The sequence below is a fragment of the Harpia harpyja genome, chromosome 1 (genome assembly GCF_026419915.1).
Source record: "Harpia harpyja isolate bHarHar1 chromosome 1, bHarHar1 primary haplotype, whole genome shotgun sequence".
Taxonomy (NCBI): domain Eukaryota; kingdom Metazoa; phylum Chordata; class Aves; order Accipitriformes; family Accipitridae; genus Harpia; species Harpia harpyja.
The window spans coordinates 27246333-27264348 of record NC_068940.1 but is presented as its reverse complement, the minus strand read 5'-3'; the positions used below and the strand labels follow the sequence as shown (position 1 = coordinate 27264348).

General features: G+C 39.0%; 2 protein-coding genes across 2 annotated transcripts; both read right to left on the bottom strand.

Annotated features, from left to right (window-relative positions):
• Window positions 1-226: 226 nt before the first annotated feature.
• On the bottom strand, window positions 227-8174 carry LOC128139440 (carboxymethylenebutenolidase homolog). Its single transcript, XM_052781819.1, has 6 exons — window positions 8043-8174; window positions 5324-5546; window positions 4440-4547; window positions 3185-3327; window positions 1633-1724; window positions 227-620 (listed from the first exon to the last, which is right to left on the bottom strand). The coding sequence occupies exons 2-6, from the start codon at window positions 5536-5538 to the stop codon at window positions 441-443; spliced, it is 738 nt and encodes a 245-aa protein (XP_052637779.1). The 5' UTR covers window positions 5539-5546; window positions 8043-8174; the 3' UTR covers window positions 227-440.
• A 3206-nt stretch (window positions 8175-11380) lies between these two features.
• On the bottom strand, window positions 11381-18016 carry LOC128152181 (carboxymethylenebutenolidase homolog). Its single transcript, XM_052810262.1, has 5 exons — window positions 17794-18016; window positions 14989-15096; window positions 13149-13291; window positions 12287-12378; window positions 11381-11599 (listed from the first exon to the last, which is right to left on the bottom strand). Exons 1-5 carry the CDS (start codon window positions 18006-18008, stop codon window positions 11381-11383), a joined length of 777 nt encoding a protein of 258 aa, XP_052666222.1. The 5' UTR covers window positions 18009-18016.

Genomic DNA, 18016 nt, shown 5'->3' with positions numbered 1-18016 from the left:
TCCCAGCTTTCCAAACCAGAACTATATTTACCTCAAAGCTGAAAATCTTGGTGCTGAAAATCTCACAGCTCAGCAACTCTAAAAGTGGCTTTTAGGAGAGCATTTCTCAAGTGTGGGCAGAGTTTCAATTATTTTTTATCATATTGACATTAATATAAAAAAGTGAAACTTTCAGATTCTAGAAAATAACCTACATGAGATTCTAATAATTTTAAGATACACAAGATCAAATTTTAAAATCTTTTTTACATTTATAGCTTTCAACATTTGAAAAGCCATTTCTAAGCATCTACTTAGAAACTAAGTGCAAACAAGTAGTGTTATTGCAAAACAGTTCTACAAAATATTTTGGTGGTTTTAAGAACATTTTAATCAATATAGTCTGTATTATTTTCTGATTTCCTACAACAATTGATTTATTTTATGGGCATTTATTTATGCTAAAGGTATTTATTCAGCCAGTTGATCATATCCTTTCTTCCTTCCTCAATATAAGGTTTATCTTGAGGATTGATATCTTCTTTTTTGCGATGCACAAACCCATGCGTCTGTCCAGGGTAAATTTTAACTTCATAATCAACTTTACAGTTTTGTTTAAGCTTCTGCTCCAGTAGAGTGACCTGTAACACAGAATGTTCCATGTTGGCCGAGTACGGATTTAACAGGTTATGTATTTATAGTCCTCAAATTGTCCTGGTTTTTTACTTTTGTGGGAGACAGACAGAGCACATCCTTGCTATCATTTTGTATTCTACTAATTTTATACCCAAGTGCATTTCTGTTACTACACTTCCTTTATTTAACTAGGCTTTTTCCTCCAGTAAAATAACAACATGGACTGTATCAAATTGCAAAAAAGTATATGGGTTACTGTAATAATACCTGTAAAGGTAAAAACACCTATTGCTCCGTGTCATGAGAAGGTTAGCATGTAGTGATCTCTGCACAAGTTAATGCTGATAGACCTCACCAAAAAAAAATGGGGCAAGATTTTAAATTAATTTGAAATTGAGGCAGGAGAGGCACAGATGATACAAAATGGGCAGTTCAAAGCTACTGGCATTTTTGGCAGGAAAATTGAAGCCAACACCACTCAGTGAAAGCGTCTCTTCCTCTTTGATCCCCTTGGTAGATAATCATCTTTGTCCAGTCATTCTCCACCTGGGCTCCCCAGGAAGGCTGTTGACAGAGTACCAGAAAGGAGAAGCTCTGCAGGACAGTGGGGGAAGGAAAAGGATAGTCACAGGATTTTTTAATTTTCCTGCAACTAGTGATTCTACCGGTACAGGTGGGGACTTGCTGCTGATTTTATGCACCATCAGTATGATTAAAGAGGGTCTCCTATCTTAAACTTGACAAAAGTCTTCCTTTGGATTCTTGCCCTTTTCCTCCTGGGAACTTTCATATATAATTCCATATTTTGCAACAGCAATAGAAAACATTTTTTAGTGTCACTGTAAAGCTTTTTGATTTGGGGATAAACAACATAAATTTGTGTAGAACTACTGTAAGAGTTAGTGAAAGAGGAAGAAAAGTGCAAATTAGTTTTCTACTTTCTCTTAATTAAATACCAAATTACAAAACAAGCATGAAAAGCATTAAAAAGATAAATATCTCTGATGGGAAACTCACCTGCTCCAATGGGATGTGCTCATCCTTTTCAGCAAAAATGAAGAAGGTGGGATGAAGCAAACTGGATCTGTCCTCAAAGAACCTGATCACTCCTAGGGAAGAAGGAGAGGCATATACAATGAGTCATGCCACTTAAAGTGGTTAAATCACTACCAAAGCTATACGGTCAAAATAAAAGACATTCTGATCAGTTAGAGCTGATCAGTTTGTAGTGGAATCAAACACGCTTTACTTCAAAGTCCCTTTTGCTGTGAAAACTTCCTGTGACTTGGGATGTCATTAAAGGTAGAAAGACCAGCTCTGTCTGAAAAAGTCAGGGAAGAATTGTTACACTTGCCCCATTCTTGTGGTTTTCTTTGGTTATCAGCTTCTGACCACTGTCAGAGACAGGGTCCTGTGAAAAATGGATACTTCAGAGTTGTTCGTCTCTAGCCTGGTATGGCCATTTTTCAGATAATTGTAAATATTCATCATTCCAGATACATAGTTAGGATTTCAGTGTACACATATTTACACTGATATAAATTCTTAACAAACTGATACTGTAATTTTGACTATTCAAATATGTTTAAATTTAAGTAACAGTAAAACTAACTAACTACCACCCTGGCCACTCTTTTCATTACTGAAATTATTACAACAGAAAAGTAAAAAATTAGCAAGTAGCATTGTTGAATTGACTCAGCTGATCAGCAAATCAGTGCAGCCAAATAATGCCCATAAGCTTTCTGGAAAAATACCTTCACCTCAAATGAATATAAATTGCTCTGGGTTATATAGAAGTACAGAGGTTTATAACAAAAATACTAAAGGTAGCGTAAATGCATTAAGAATGGAAGTGTGAGAGTGCAAGGGTCAAAACAGAGAGTTAAGAAATGGTTCATATTAGTAACGAGGGACCACTGCCAGCAGTAGCATTGAGGAATAAGTTATTCATGTCATGACCAGAAGGTCCGCAGCCTGTGCAGCCCCCAGCCCAGACGACTCGTCAGCAAAAGACCCTGCACTCTAACAGAAGGACAGCAAAAAGGTTGCAGCGTATCACTACCACCGTGCCTTTCCCTCTTAGCCCAACAGAGGAATAGCGTACAGACCTGTGCATCAAACAGGTCTTCCAAACAATGAAAACCAGACAGTGGGCAGCAACCTGTCCTGATGATGCTGACTGAGGTAAGCAAGATACTGTGGCAAAGATCCACCTCATAGTAACTGCTGGCTCCTAAAAAATATAAAAGATGTGCCCAGAAACCATTTTGTCATCGCCAGCCAAGAGGAACCTGAGCCATAGTGAGGTCTTGGCATTTGGTGTCCCTCGTACACTATGTTGCACGGAAGCGATCCTGGCCATGCCACTTGAATACGTAGATCTTGCTGGTTATGATTAAGTGCAAAAATGTGAGTGTGCAAAATCAGATTGCTTAAAGATTTTGTATAATAAAAGCACCTCGTTCCATAAGATGTTGCGCTGAGTTTTGTTACAGTAATAGTCCTACAGAATAAGTTCCTGCACCAGTCATACCTGTTTAGAACGTAATAGGTATTTGAGACTTACCATAGAGGGACACCCCCGTCTTTAAATGAGGATTTTTCAGCATCAGATGTTGTACTGCTGCTCCACCCCAGCAAAACCCAATGACACCAATCTTCTTTGCACCACATTGTTCCCTCAGATACTTCAGGATGACATCGACTTCTCTGAGACATGTAAATGAAAGTGAATTAAGGCTCTAGCTCTGTTCCCCTGGCCTCCAAGGTGTCTGCTGCTCAGAGACTGGCTGGGCATCGGTCTGCTTCTGGGAGGTGGTGAGTGACTGCCTTTGCACCGCTCCCGGTTTTTCTCTTTCCTTCACTTATCAAACTGCCTTTATCTCAACCCATGAGTTTTCTTGCTTTGTTCCTCCTATTCTCTCCCCCATCCCTCCTGGGGGGAGTGAGTGAGTGGCAGTATAGGTGCTTGACTGCTGGCTGTGGTCAACCCACAACAGTAGTTTACTATTATTCATTTTTAAAATACAAGAGAAATTCCAGGGGAGAAGACAAAGGAGAAAAATCAGTCTTCCTAGATGACCATTACTAGAACTTAAGGTGATTTTATAAACAGCAGTCCAATTAAGTTCACAAATGGCCATAGTTGCCTTATAGGCTAACACAAATAAAAGTTTAGGAGACACACAGCCAGTCAAGAGCATCCCATTATCACAAACGTGACTCTAGGTGAACTCTCTCTCATCAGGGAGAAAAATATTTTATGAAATTGTGGAAGTCAATTTGAAATTGTTGCTTCAAAATCAGCAGTAACATTAGGCAAGCAAGCTACGTGTCAGATGAAAATGGGAAAAATATAGCTAGAATGGGAAAGTAGTATGCTTTGAACTAGCTGGGATCTGATGGGGAGCAGGACCAATGTTCCCTAGTTAAAGGGTGTTTGGTGACTACCTTTGGACCCTATCTCAAATCCATGGAAGCTGTGCCTACCTGCGGGAACTGAATCAAACCGAAGTGGAATGAGAGAGCTGCACTTTCTAGCCTTTGCTGGTTCTTTTCTTTTGAGTCATGCATCTCAATTCTACTCTCTGCACAGGAAAACAGTGGGGACTCCTATTCTTGTTCAAAGTTCTACTTTTCTCCAAAAAGCACCCCTCACGTAACCATGAGCTTGACCCACGAGCTGCATGAATTTCTATCTGTGGACATCCAGCTGCATTTGACCCGTTAATAATTTAGGATCTAATCCTGCATCTTTACTGAGACAAAAATTCCTACAAAAGAAGGATGGCCACTTGCAGGACAAGGAACAATGGTTATACTTGTCTATTTTGCTGGCATTTCGGGTTTTCAGCCAGTCATTGAAAGTCGCCCAGTCATTAGAAAGTTTCCAAGCTTCTTGTCCCACAAAAAAATCCGGGCAGATGGCTCTGCAAGAAAAATGAAAACATTTTATGCCCATGAAATAGTAGAGAGAAAGGATTAAAGGGAAGTCTGTGGGTACTATACAACAACTTCATTTTGTTGAATATGCATAGAATTTTATCTACATCAAAAAACTATACAAGCAACCCTCACTATTTTTCTATGTCTAATAAGGACACTTAGCATAACTCCCAGATACATTTTGCCCTGTTAAAATTCATTTAGTTTGACAAATTGTTAACTTCAATTGAAAATCTTTAGTGGTTTCCTACCAAATTTAAAAAAAAAAAACAACTACAATTTACATGGTATGTACATTTAGGCTAGAAGGAATGTTAACCCAGTAATACAGGAAAGAGGATACCCAATATGCTTTTCACATATTTGAGAACTTGTTTCTTTCTTTGGCACAAGCTAGTACACTTTACATTCATGGAACAACTTTCAGCTTCTCTGGAATTTTTACCACAACAGCAAAGTTGCACAGGTGCTACATCAGGAGGGAGGAAGCAGGCTGCTTCGGGCTCAAAGACGCAGTGTAAGATTTTTCTCTCTTTTCCCTCTCTTCTTCTGTGCTTGCCTACTATCTTGTTATGGTCGGACTACTCAATTATTTTAGACTTCTTAGACTGTTTTAACAAACAGGAAACTCTTTAGAGAAACATGTAAGGGAAGCCTATGAAATTATTTGTGTTTGTATGGTTTATACAAAAAAAGGAAATAGTTGGTTCAACAAACTTTCTTATTAAAAAGACACTTTGAAAACAGTAGTATTTCTTACATGTATCCATGAGCAGCAAGCATATCAGCCATGTATCTGGTGTTTGGGAGTTGCCATCCAAATATATCATGAATCACAATCACAGCTTTGTCTGTGCTGGCAGGTGGTTTGCAAACGTACGCCTTGATGTGCTCAGCTTGTACTTCCTGCCCACGACTCTCATAGTCAAACCTGTCTCCGATATCACATGGGCAGGGCCTCGATTCGTTAGCCATGTGTGATACTAAAGAACAAAAGATATTCAGTTGTGAATACCACAGCATAACATATCAAAGATCAAAATACAGCGGTATCATAAACTGCTGAATTTTTGCATCATTACAGTCATATTGTGAACATGCTGATTACAGTTAGATCTAAAATGCAACATTAGTCAATAAGCCCATTGGGTTGGGTTTTTATAAATAATAACCTTGCTAGAATTACTTATGTTATGAACTCTTCAGCGGGTACCTGGTACATAACTAGGACTTCCATGCCCTACAGTAAGTAATACAGTAAAAATAAAGTTATGACCAACCAGCCAGGCAACCATCACAAATTAAATAGCGATGAAGCCAGTTCTTTCACTCTTCATCGTGTGTACATCCTTGTCAAGCATGCATAACTTACTTTAGTATAGACTGTAAAGGCTTAATACAGGACTTTGAAGGAAAAAAACCCCACAGCTACTGTGTAGAAAGATATAATTACACTTAGATTAAACGTGATATCTTCCTCCAGAGACTTAAAATATTCCATAGCTGACTTTTTCAGTGTCAAGAAATCCTTTTTCTAAACCAGCTTTAGCCTCAGATGTTGCAGATTTTTGAAAGAGGATACTTAAGGAAGGTGCCAAGAAAAATATACCATCGAAAGCCAGAGTATAAAATCATATCTGCTTAATATTAAATAAGGAATGCGTTCAAACTCCAAGACAGGAAAAAAAAACCTGAACTTAAGGAAAAATTCCTTAAGTTGAGCCAAATGTTTTATCAAGAAGGTAACAGTAGGGTATGGTTAATTTTTTACAAACTATTGCTTAAATGAAAATAAACAAGTAATGCACAAAGACCAAAAAATGTCAGCAGAATCTAACACGGATTTCTGTAGCTCCTTGGTCTCAAGTTAATGATTTTATGCCACCGACCTTAGGTTAACCAACTGGGTGAACTGACTTCATATTGCTGCAAAATGACCCGAATAACTTCTTTGAATATGCACAGAGCATCTCCAAATTATTAAAGAACGTGGAGAGAATTTAGATAAAGCTTTACCTAAACTCTCTACAGGTAAATCGTGTGTACTATCTAAGAAAACTTTGCTAGTGCAAGAACAAGGATGTTCAAACTTGACTATGCCAAATATACTCACAGAGAGAAATGGGAAAAAGCAGGTTACTGAACAGTCCCTGAACTAGTGGGAGTTAAATAGTTGTGGCACTAAAGGAACAGTTTTAGCGAAAGCAAACAAACAAACATACCACCCTACAGCCAGGAGATTTGCACAGATTTCAAGGGATCAAGATGTTCTGGATTTGCAGACTTTAAAATTCAGAATATCCCAAGCAGTGTGAGCAGGGCTAGGGCTGCGGATCTCATAAGACTGCATTTTCACAGATCAATTCAAGACAAGCTGTATCGTATTTGGAAGCTGTATTAACTCTGGGCACATATTTATACTAATCCTCTACTTTTTTTTTTAAATGAGCCACACCTACACATAGGTGGGGGGTTTTTCACATGTTGTACTCACATATAGGACTTCTAATTTAAAATAAGTCTACCAGGAAAAAATGAATTAATAGACGAGCATATAAGACAAAATACAGTTTAAATATATAACAGGAAAGTGCTGATAACTAATTTTCCATTCACAAACTATTTCATTTTGATTAGACTAAAATCAGAAAAGATACAAAACCAGCAACTGAATATTAAAGAAACATGTATTTCCGAACTCTAGAAACACAAACATGATGCCCTTACCAGTCAGTACATCCTTAAAGGCTTTAATTGAAAACATTTCACATTATCTGATAAAATGCAAAGCAACATGTAAAACATGAAATATTTAAAGACGCAGATATAGCAGCTGAGGAAAAGAGCTCCAGACACAAGCCTGCGAGGGGTGGTGTTGGCTTGTATGGTTTATAAGCCATATAGACTTGCAAGCTTTTTAAGCGTAGTCAAAATGTTTCAGTGTTTCTACATTAGTATGCATTACACAAAAACAGTATCTTTTTCCATTTCTAAGATGCTGCTGAAACATTCTTTAAAAATTAATCTCCCTCTCTTACATCCATCAAAGCTATTCTTTTAGGAGGATCTGTAAACCCACAGCCTTGGTGTTTCGCCATCTCCACCTGCAAGCACTTGAGCATTTATTTGAAGACCACACAATAACTTTAGTTTTCAGAAACTCAAACCTACAACCAGAAAAATATAAAGCTATGCTGTGCAGCTCTCTCACTTTCAACACTCTCCTGAGTCCTCCTCCTGAGAGGTCTTCTGCAACTCAGGAGGGAAAATAAAAGGTTTCTGAACCATCAACTCAAACAATTAGGGAAGAAAGTTGCCCCTGATAGCATTTAAATGAGCATGCACTCTTTAAAAAAGCACTTAGATAAAATGAAAGTCCCCTGAACATGCTGAGTCAGACTTGAGCATGCACTTGTTTTACATTTCTCAGGAGGAAAAGCCATGAAAGTTTAAAAAAACCAAACAAAACCCACACATACCTGTAGCACAGCAAGCGTGTGAGATAGTAGAGGCAAGTCGCAGGAGCTCAGCGGGGATGGTTACCACTGAATGTGATCCCAAAAGAAAGTGCTAACTCATAAAATGAAAGCTGTGAGTGCAAGGATCGGGTTTCTTCAAATAAGAGTTACGTAAGTTGCTGCCTTTATCTTTGCATATTGCAGAGTCACGAAGTTAAAAGTTCACTCTTTTTAAAGCCGTTAATTTTATTGGTAGCGTAGGCAGGGTGTGCTACTGTGAGCAGAGCACTGCTGGAGCTGAGTACCAAACCTTCTTTTTAACTTACACAAAATGGTATTAAGGATTGGAGGTCTTTTCTTTTCAGCTTAGGAAACATGTTTACTTAGCAGAGCAATTCATTCAGACAAAACTTTTTTTTTAAAAGAAGGATGTTCCTTTGTTTTCAAAGATGGGGGTAGTATCACTTTTAAAAATGACATTAGCATTATTATTATTATTATTATTATTATTATTATTATTATTATTTCCTTAGACTATTCATCCGTTGGTAAAAGACAGATCTAAAGTCATCAGCAGGGTGAGGTAGTGAAGTAGAGACATCGTTTCAAAGCTCTATACAAGACAAAACTTATTTAGTATAGGAAAAATACTTTCTCTTTCAGAGTGAAAATAAATAACATGTAAAAAGGTAAGTTTTGTAGATTGCTGTACATATTATAGTAAGTGCTTAAAATGCTGATGCATTTTTGTCCTATCACAGGACATTTTATACTTTTTTTTTCCCTTTTGAATTAAAAGTGACTGCCTGATCCTTGTATCCCTCCCATTCTCCTGATTTTCTTTTTATGGGATTATTAGGATTATTCTTTAAAGAGCTTTATCTAAGGATATTAGCAATCCAAAATTCACTCTTTCCTCAGAGGCACACCTAAAAAGTAGCACTAAATGCACATGTTACTCTACCACACTTTTGCCCTGGGAAAGCGATCAGCCTTACAATTTAGTCCCCATACATAAGCTTTGTCAATGCTATTTATTTACAATTCCTAAAATAAAGTCAAATTAATGAAAAAAGCCTACCAAAGAATTCCAGAGTGAAGCCATAAGGTTCAAAACCCAACCCTTTTGTTTCGGTTTGGTTTTTTGGCTTTTCCCACTTGTACACCACAAACAACAAATTATAGCACACAGGGAGCTTAGATACTCCATAGCAACTTCAAAGAACAGTAGTAAAATAAATACGAGAAAAATTGGCAGTTTAAATCATTCCTAGAAAAGAGCAATCACAGCAATGCTTGCAGAACCTTCTGTCCGCTGGAGCTGCTTAACCACATTTCCACTCCCTCCACGTGGCTCCGAAAATTCTTTATACATAAGACTATTCCCCTTTACCTTAATATTAAAATTAAATGTTAGAAATTAAATGGCTTTTGATTTGATTTCCTCTTATTTCATGTTCCTCAACAGGCAACCCATGCAGTTGTTTCACTTAGAGGTCACAACTGAATTCAACACATTCATGCACATGCAGCAGGTTGCACTTTGCACTGTGAACACAGACCTCTTTTGGGTCTCAAGCTTCCAGCTCTTACTCACTGACTTACAGTTTTAGCATGAGGGTTTGGCTGTTCTTGTAGTAACTTCCAGCTACCCTTTCACTTCAAACAAATGCTGCGTCTCCGTCTGTCTGTTGCTTTTTGCTTAGTCACGGTGTTAGTGTTACAGCACACATGCCGTCCTGGCGTGTGTGAATGACTGCTGTTCTCTAAATACATGACCTGATCGTTCTCTTGCACATTAGCTAACCTTCTAGTGCTGATGGAGCTCCATTACCCTGGAGTTATCCAGGTTTTACACAGGCGTCGATAAGGTACAATAAACTTCCAGACCTCTTCATTCTTCTCCTGCAAAAATGTGTTGCGAGAGCTGTATCACCCAGGTGACAGCTGGATTAATGTATTACGTCTAGATGGCATCATATGAAAAGCAACAGCTGGTCGGCAGTCGCAGGCCAGAATTCTCTGAAGACCTCCCCATGGGAAAGATGGGGGGCCATTAGCAGCATGTAAAGGAGAAAAGCATGTATGGGAAAAAGCAAAAGACGTTGAAATCCCATTGAGAGAGAGACGGTTAATGAACAGTTGACTGTTTTTACATGAGACATGCCACGATGTATATTTCTGTGGTAGTATATTTAATTTGAGAGATTGTCATTAGTAAAATTAAGACTTTCCTAAATTACATTTTCTCCCCATTAAATCACACAGAAGTCCTTATCAGTAGCACTGAGAAGGTGAAAAGGGACATACATTCTCATTTTTTTTCTTACAACTTTAGAAGTACCAGCACCCTGTGCAGATACCAGGCAGCTGTTTTCAAACTAATGAACACAAGCCTTTCTCCCCATGAGGCATAATTAAACCATGGAAGTCACTGTCACAGGGTGCACCAGAGGTCAGCATTTCAAGCAGGTTCAAAAAGGGACCGGCAAATCCACAGAGGCTCGGTCCATCGGTGGCCATTCGACGCACTGCTCCAGTGGCAACATCCAGCTCAGGAATCCCCTGAACGGCTGGCTGCCAGGCTGCGGAGTGAGAAGGGAAATTCCCTGCGCAGCCACCGCTGGCCACTGACGGAGGCTGGGTGCTGAGGTAGATGCAACCTTGAGCTGATGCAACACGGAGATTTTTGTTGTATCATCGAAGGAATAATTACGTAACAAGGTACATTATGCAAAAACATGTAACATTTCTTTAAGCAGCGACCATGGCTGTAAGCCACACATTAAAATGCCCTGGCTGCAGACTGCGTTGTACTTCTGAATTCCTAAACTAACCAGGAAATCATCTATAGGGTGTCACAGAACCAAAGGTAATCTGAGCAAGTAGTACCCCATCTGAATAACCTTACCCACAAATTTTGAAACAAGATACGCCCACTTACATCACCTGTTAAACACACATCTGCCACCAGGGTACAAGTCAAAAAAGCCTAGTCTCTCAAAATGAGCTTCACCAAACAATGCATTTGTGTTCCTAAATTTTGGACTTGTGATTTATGTAGAACTTAGATGAACAGTGGCCATAATACGCAAATAGATTAATTTACCATTAGTCTAATTTGTTTCAAGCATTAGGATAAATCTCAGGGAACTGGAGAATATTTCTCAGCTTATTAAAACATGACAGTGCTAGGTGAAGGCTGAGACTTCTTCAAAAGAACGTAATATGAAAGTATCAATTAGAATCTACTGACAAAAACTTCTAAACTATTCTGTTTGGTTATTTCTTTAATTTCTATTTCAACAAACTCTCCCCCCAATTTTCTAAAATGTGTTATCAAAAATCTCCCCAGTGTATTACATAATTGCATTACAAATTAAGTTGCTTGCTCTTCTATTAATGTATTTATTCAGCCAGTTGATCATATCCTTTCTTCCTCCCTCAATATAAGGCTTATCCTGAGGATTGATATCTTCTCTTCTGCGATGTATAAAACCATGAGTTTGTCCAGGATAAATTTTAACTTCATAACTGACTTTACAATTTTTCTTCAGCTTCTGCTCCAGCAAGGTGACCTGTAAAGTATAGCAGTACTGTAGTACTGTACTAGTAGTAGTAGCTGTATTAATATAGCCATATTCCATGCTGCCACTCCTCATCTTATTCATGATTCAACTCCCTAATTTATCAATCAGGCTAAACACTAATAATCAAGCTCCATATAGGCAAAACAAAAAGTGAAATTATATAAAGAAAAACCACCTTTGCAGTAAAAATTTGTTAGACTATAAAGGCAGGTCCAACAATCTGCAAAGATACGGATATAACAAAAGTATTTCCTATATGTGAAATATATGACAATACTAAATCAACTGAACAAAAAGCTTCTAACAGACGCCTATGGATGCCATTTGGCGTGTCCTACATGGTTTATGGGTTCCTAGGACCAATAGAAAATGGTGTCATACAGCAAAGGATAGGTCCTCAAGTAGGGTACTCCAAAACAGCAATGAGATTTTGATAAAACTTTGTTACCTGGATTACTAGCCATACTTTTACAAAAGAAAGAGACTTAAGGAAAAAAAAAAAAATCTAGTTTTCATTCTTTGCCTGGGTTACATTAGCTTTTCTATGTCTAGCTCCATTTTTCTGCTTTTTTTTTTTGCCCTTCAAGCACTGTTATGAGGCTGAGTTTTGACTCCCAATTCAGGATGCAAATTTAAACATGCAGAAATGAAAGAAGACGGAGGTTATCAGCATACTTGATGAATGGGAATGAAGTCATCTTTTTCAGCAAAAATGAAAAATGTAGGGTTCAGGAGATTGGATATATCATCAGAATCCTTGATTAGTCCTAGAAAACATTAAAGAAACCAAAAAGCTCTTCAATTGACTTTTAAGGTGAAATCCAGATTCAAATACAGCACTCTGCTTCTGCAGTGAAAAGTTTTCAAGTCTCATGAATATGTAGCTATACATACTAGCTTTACTTTCAAGCTACTGTAACCATGGCTCCTAGAAGAATACCCTCCTAGATCAAAACTCTATTTAAGCCGGTCTCTTAAGAGACAGACTGAATATCTGAATTAATAAGACTTGAAAGATGCCTTCTGTGCATACAAGCTTGAGTTCTTTTGAGCTGACTGTGAAAGTCAATGCTTTAGTAAGCAGTTCAAAATTTACATTCTGAGAACGTCAGCAAAGGGCAGCTGAGCTATCCCAGCTTCTTGAGCAGAGCATAAAAGGAAAGCTGGTGTTAAAATAACCACAATCTAACTTTACAGAGCACCTAGACCAAAAATAACACTCTCTGCTCCCGGGTGAAGTTCTAGCTCTGCAGCATGCAGAGCAGTAGTAAACAGGAAAAGGGAGCTAAACTGGGAAAGTGACCGAAGGGCAACATCTATGAAATAAAGATATGGCTGCTATGACCTATTCTGAAACTAGGAACAAATATCCTTACCACCATCTTCTTTGCATAATATCCTTCCTACTCTGCTGAAAATATCTCTCTTCATCAGCTGACAGCCTGATTTAAAGAAATAATGCTAGATCAAGTACTTAAGGTACACAATATACATATGCATGTATACCTGCTTGTATTGCATCCTTGTATTTACCTACCATTGTGAGATACACCAGCCTTTAATTCTGGGTATGTCATCATCAGGTGACGTACAGCAATACCACCCCAGCAAAAACCAACCACCCCTAATTTCTTTGCACCACACTGTTCCTTTAAATATTTCAGGACAGCATCAGCTTCTCTGTAACATATAAGCAAATGCAAATTAAGCACCCATAGTAAAACCAGTATTTGAAAATATGAAAAGAAAATATAGAGATGCATGAAAGTGTCCCCATATCACACTGCTACTATATTTTCTTTCACATACTTTAAACAAATCATTATTTCAGACAAATATTAGGGGTTGCTAATCTGAAATCGTCAGAGAAAAAAAAGAACTGAATGGAATTAAATAAAAACACAACATGAATAACATAGATGGAAGGAAACTTAAAGGGATGGAAAGTAGATGATTGATTAAACACCCACCTAAGAGTTTAAAAAGCTTAAAATTCTCTGAGAAGCTGGATGAATTTTTGCTTTGTAAATGTAGATAGAAAAAGTAATAAAGACCTCTCTAGAGAATACTATGCATTAGACAGCCAAAATGCTGACAATAACTTTAAGTTAGTATCTGAGATATTTCCTGTAGGAAAGTCAGTGTAGCAAACATGGTAGATGTTTTCAGAATTTACAGTGTAGCTTGAAATACACCTTGCCCAGAAGCTGTATTCTGAAAACACCCATTTACCCCTGAAGCAGGTGTCACCATGCAGAGGCAGGAAAGAGAAAGTAGCGGTGGGACAGAGGTAGCAGTTAAGTCTTTTAGATCACCTCAAGGCTATATTTTCAGCCCCGATTCCTTGCCCCCTGGGGCATGCAAGCTATGTACATCATCGATACATCAGCCTTGCAAATACCATGTTATCTGCCAACACACAAACACACACAGAAGCAAATTAAGTGCCAAAAAATTCTTTCTTCACTGGAGCTGACACTTGAAACATGTGAATCGCCTGTAAGAAATGCCAGGCAGAGCCCAACCCTTCCTTCCCATTGCAGCGGAGAGGGGACAGATTCCAAACTAAAAAGTTTCCACAACAACTGACCCCTCCGAGACAGGAGTTCTCTGGAAATGATTCAGTTATGTCTCCCATAACCTTCTCACCAAATAGCTAAGCCCAGCAACCTTCAACGCAGCTACTGCCAACAGTCCAAGACATTTGCTCTCCCAGGAAGTTAATTAATTTGGTCTAATTAGTCTGACCCCTTCTCAGTATTGTCTTGCCAACAGCTTCCTTCTGTGTTATTAAGGCAGCACAGCACCTCTGCCAGTGACAGGTCTTTGCTGATAAATGCGCACGGGAGGGGAAGACATGATACTCCTCCTGGCTCCCAGCGCCCTGTTCCCCAGGGAGCCGCTGGCCCTCACTGCGCCCCGACAACAGATGACCCAGCCATCAGCTACCTGGGGCCAGTTACACCGTGCTGGGCAAGTATTGAGGCACAATCAAAAACTCTTTTCTTCTTTCCGTACAACATCTTAAAGTATCAGTCTGTTACACTCGGTGAGACTGAAGATGAGAATTATGCTTTCTCACTGCTTGTGTCACTGGCCATTTTTAAACCACATTTTTTGAGGCAGAGGAAGCAACTTGCAGTCTCTGTTATCAACATCGGATGACAAAACTCTTCATGAGAGAGTTGTCCTTGAACGCTGTTCAAGGCAAAATAAAAGGTCACAGATTCCATCCACTTCTAAGGAGTCATTAAAAAAGGCCACTTTCACTGATAGATCAGCTGCATCCAATCTCAAACAAAAAAAAGGGGGGGGGGGGGGGAGAGCAATATCTGACAGCAGCAGGCAATGTGATATCCAGCTCCCTGACATCTTACTTGTTTATTTTCCTGGCATCTCGAGTTTTCAGCCAATCATCAAACTTGGACCAGTCATCAGAAGGCTTCCAAGCTTCTCTTCCTACATAAAAGTCTGGGCAGATGGCTCTGCATACACAGACACACACACAAAAGTCAAAATTGAATTAATCACACTGAGATTTTTGTGGCCCTTCATAGCATGGGAAGTTTCTATCCAGGCATAATTTTGTTTTGATTTTTTTTTTCCTGAGAAAGCAATGTTTTTAAATATCATTGTTAACTATTCTACAGAAATGCCTACGAGCTTTAGAAACATTTATGGGTATCTATATAGGCTTTTTGCAATGACTAAACTGCATAATACAATTTGTGCTACAAAGCTGGAAAATATGAATATTTTTATCCCTAGTATTTTATCTGTTTTGAGTACATAATTTGAAACTATACACAGTAAAACAACAGATTATCTTGTAAAAGATGATCAATCTAGGTCCTCATTACAACAATTTTGGATTTTGCATACAACATAATACCATTTAACATAAATCCATCATTAATGGCTTCCATTTAAACAATTACATAAAATAATTATTTACAGAGCACACCATGAGGCTTACTTATGAGCTAGGAAAAAAAAATCACAAACACCTGATGGACTGAGGTCGGCAAAGAAGAAGTGAAGGGAAAACATGTGGCAAGAAAGGGAGGAGTGTTTTACCGCGGACATCATTTGGTGACTGGAAAAAGGGAAGTACAGCAAGAGTCCACCCAGTACTAAAGAGTTCCAGCATCACAGGGTTGCCCAAACCCTGGCTCAGGATGACCTCGGCTGAAACGTGTTGTGTGACCAGCAGCAGAGTTGTGATAGTGGATAATTCAGTCTCCTCGTGCAAAAGGAAACAAGCAGGTACTCCGGTGGCTGCTGTCACTAGGTCACCCCCCGATGCTGCTGTGTGTTCTCCCAAGCCCAGCACACAGGGAAGCAATGGGATCCCTGGGAAACTGCAATCATCTTTCACTTATTAAATGCCTTTGGCTCTCTCCAGCCTCAGACACACAGCGTGTATATCAATGATCATGGTGAAACGACTGGATCAGTTTGGCCTGAAGTACACAAAAGTATGTTGCAAGCATTTTTATTTTTTTACTGTGTTTGATTACTTCTGTGAAAAAACAGTGACATCCACAGCATACTTGTGTTTGGAAAGGTATGGGCAAAATTGCACAGCCTTTGGATAAGTACCTGTAAGAAAGGCTACGTATTCCTTTGAAAGTGAACCTTCCCAAGCCCACATAGAAGAACAGGTTCTTCCCCACTCAATCTAGCCTGATAAGACACTACAAGCCATCAGTGTTAATGTGGTCTCTGAAATACAGCTCTCATGGCTCCTTATCCCATACTGCACTAGGAAAAAATCCAGCTATTTTCCTCTCAATAAACTTTGGTGCACCAGTTCAGCAGCATCTTGAAGCAATCAGGGAAGACACACATGGCCTCTCTTCATTCAGACACTGCTGCCTGAAGACTCTCAGCTCTCCTCCTGCCTAGAGCAGTGGAAACACCAGCCTTCTTTCCTTGACCGCTGCAGTATTAGCAGTATAGGTGGAGGGAAAGAAGGTATTACAAAAAGAAGTATGACGTGGCATGTATAACAGGGAAAAATTAGAGGAAGTAAGGTAGTGTGGAGAAATACCAATTCATCAGACACTGGGTACTTTTAACTGAGCAGACTCTTACTGTAATAAGGAAGCTCACTGTCATACTAGCTATTTGCCAGTATGCTGCACAGCATGAAAGGTGTATGTCCAGCCTCACGTTGAGAATGACTGCATTTGGTCACAACACAAACATACTTTCAATCATGGAGCAGAATAGGGGATGTCAAGTCCTCAGGAAAGACAATAGCAAGGAGCAGACTATAGACCAATTCATTGTTCCAGAGTATCAGAAAACCCTAATCCTCACAAAGGTAGTATCTTTCTCTCGCAGAGACACAGAGCTCCTTTCAGCTGCACAGACAAATCTCAGCCACATCGCAACTGTCAGCTGACATCTGACTTCCCTCATGCTTCATAGGCAGGGAGCATTAAAGGCAGCATCTCTCAAAACCAGAGCACTACAGAATTAGGTGGAGGTTTGCTTTTTGGAACTGCAGGCCAGTCCCAACCCTGTATGAATGTTTATAATGTATACTGCAAATACAGTAACTTGCAGCATACCCAGTTACTGCAAGATGTTGCTGCATTTTGGAATTTAACTGCTGTAGGGCACCGAAAACGAGTGGGAAAGATTTGCAGGGGGGGAGAGGATTCTATTTAATACCCCATGTGTGCACGTGAGTCATTCATATGCACAGATTCAATGTGCGTATTCAATATCGTATTCGAAATGTATGACATTCATTCATGTTTCTGCTGATAACAATTTTTTAAAATCCCATCATATAACTTAGCTTGAATGAGTTTATTTTAAAAAGACTTCTAAAAGCAGAATACACACTTCTGTTTCAGAACACACTATTTTTTAAAGCCATCTCACATTGCTGGGAAAATTATCAGAATTGCTTTTTACTGCATCATGTTTTCAATATTCTACACATTCTACATGTGCAGTCACTTCTTCTGTAAACAGCAAAGGATGAAGGAAGCATGCTGTGCTCTGCAACATTTCACAGCAATGTTCCTTTGTGGTTTTGTATTACGGAAATATATCACTCAGACTGCCCTGGTAATAGTTTCCTCTCGTGTATGGGAATAACACTTCTAATGTAAGGCTAGAAATCATAAAGAGTGGGATTTCTTGGAGAAGAAAAGATTTCTTACATGTATCCATGAGCAGCAAGCATATCAGCCATGTATCTGGTGTTTGGGAGTTGCCATCCAAATATATCATGAATCACAATCACAGCTTTGTCTGTGCTGGCAGGTGGTTTGCAAACGTACGCCTTGATGTGCTCAGCTTGTACTTCCTGCCCACGACTCTCATAGTCAAACCTGTCTCCGATATCACATGGGCAGGGCCTCGATTCGTTAGCCATCTAGGAAT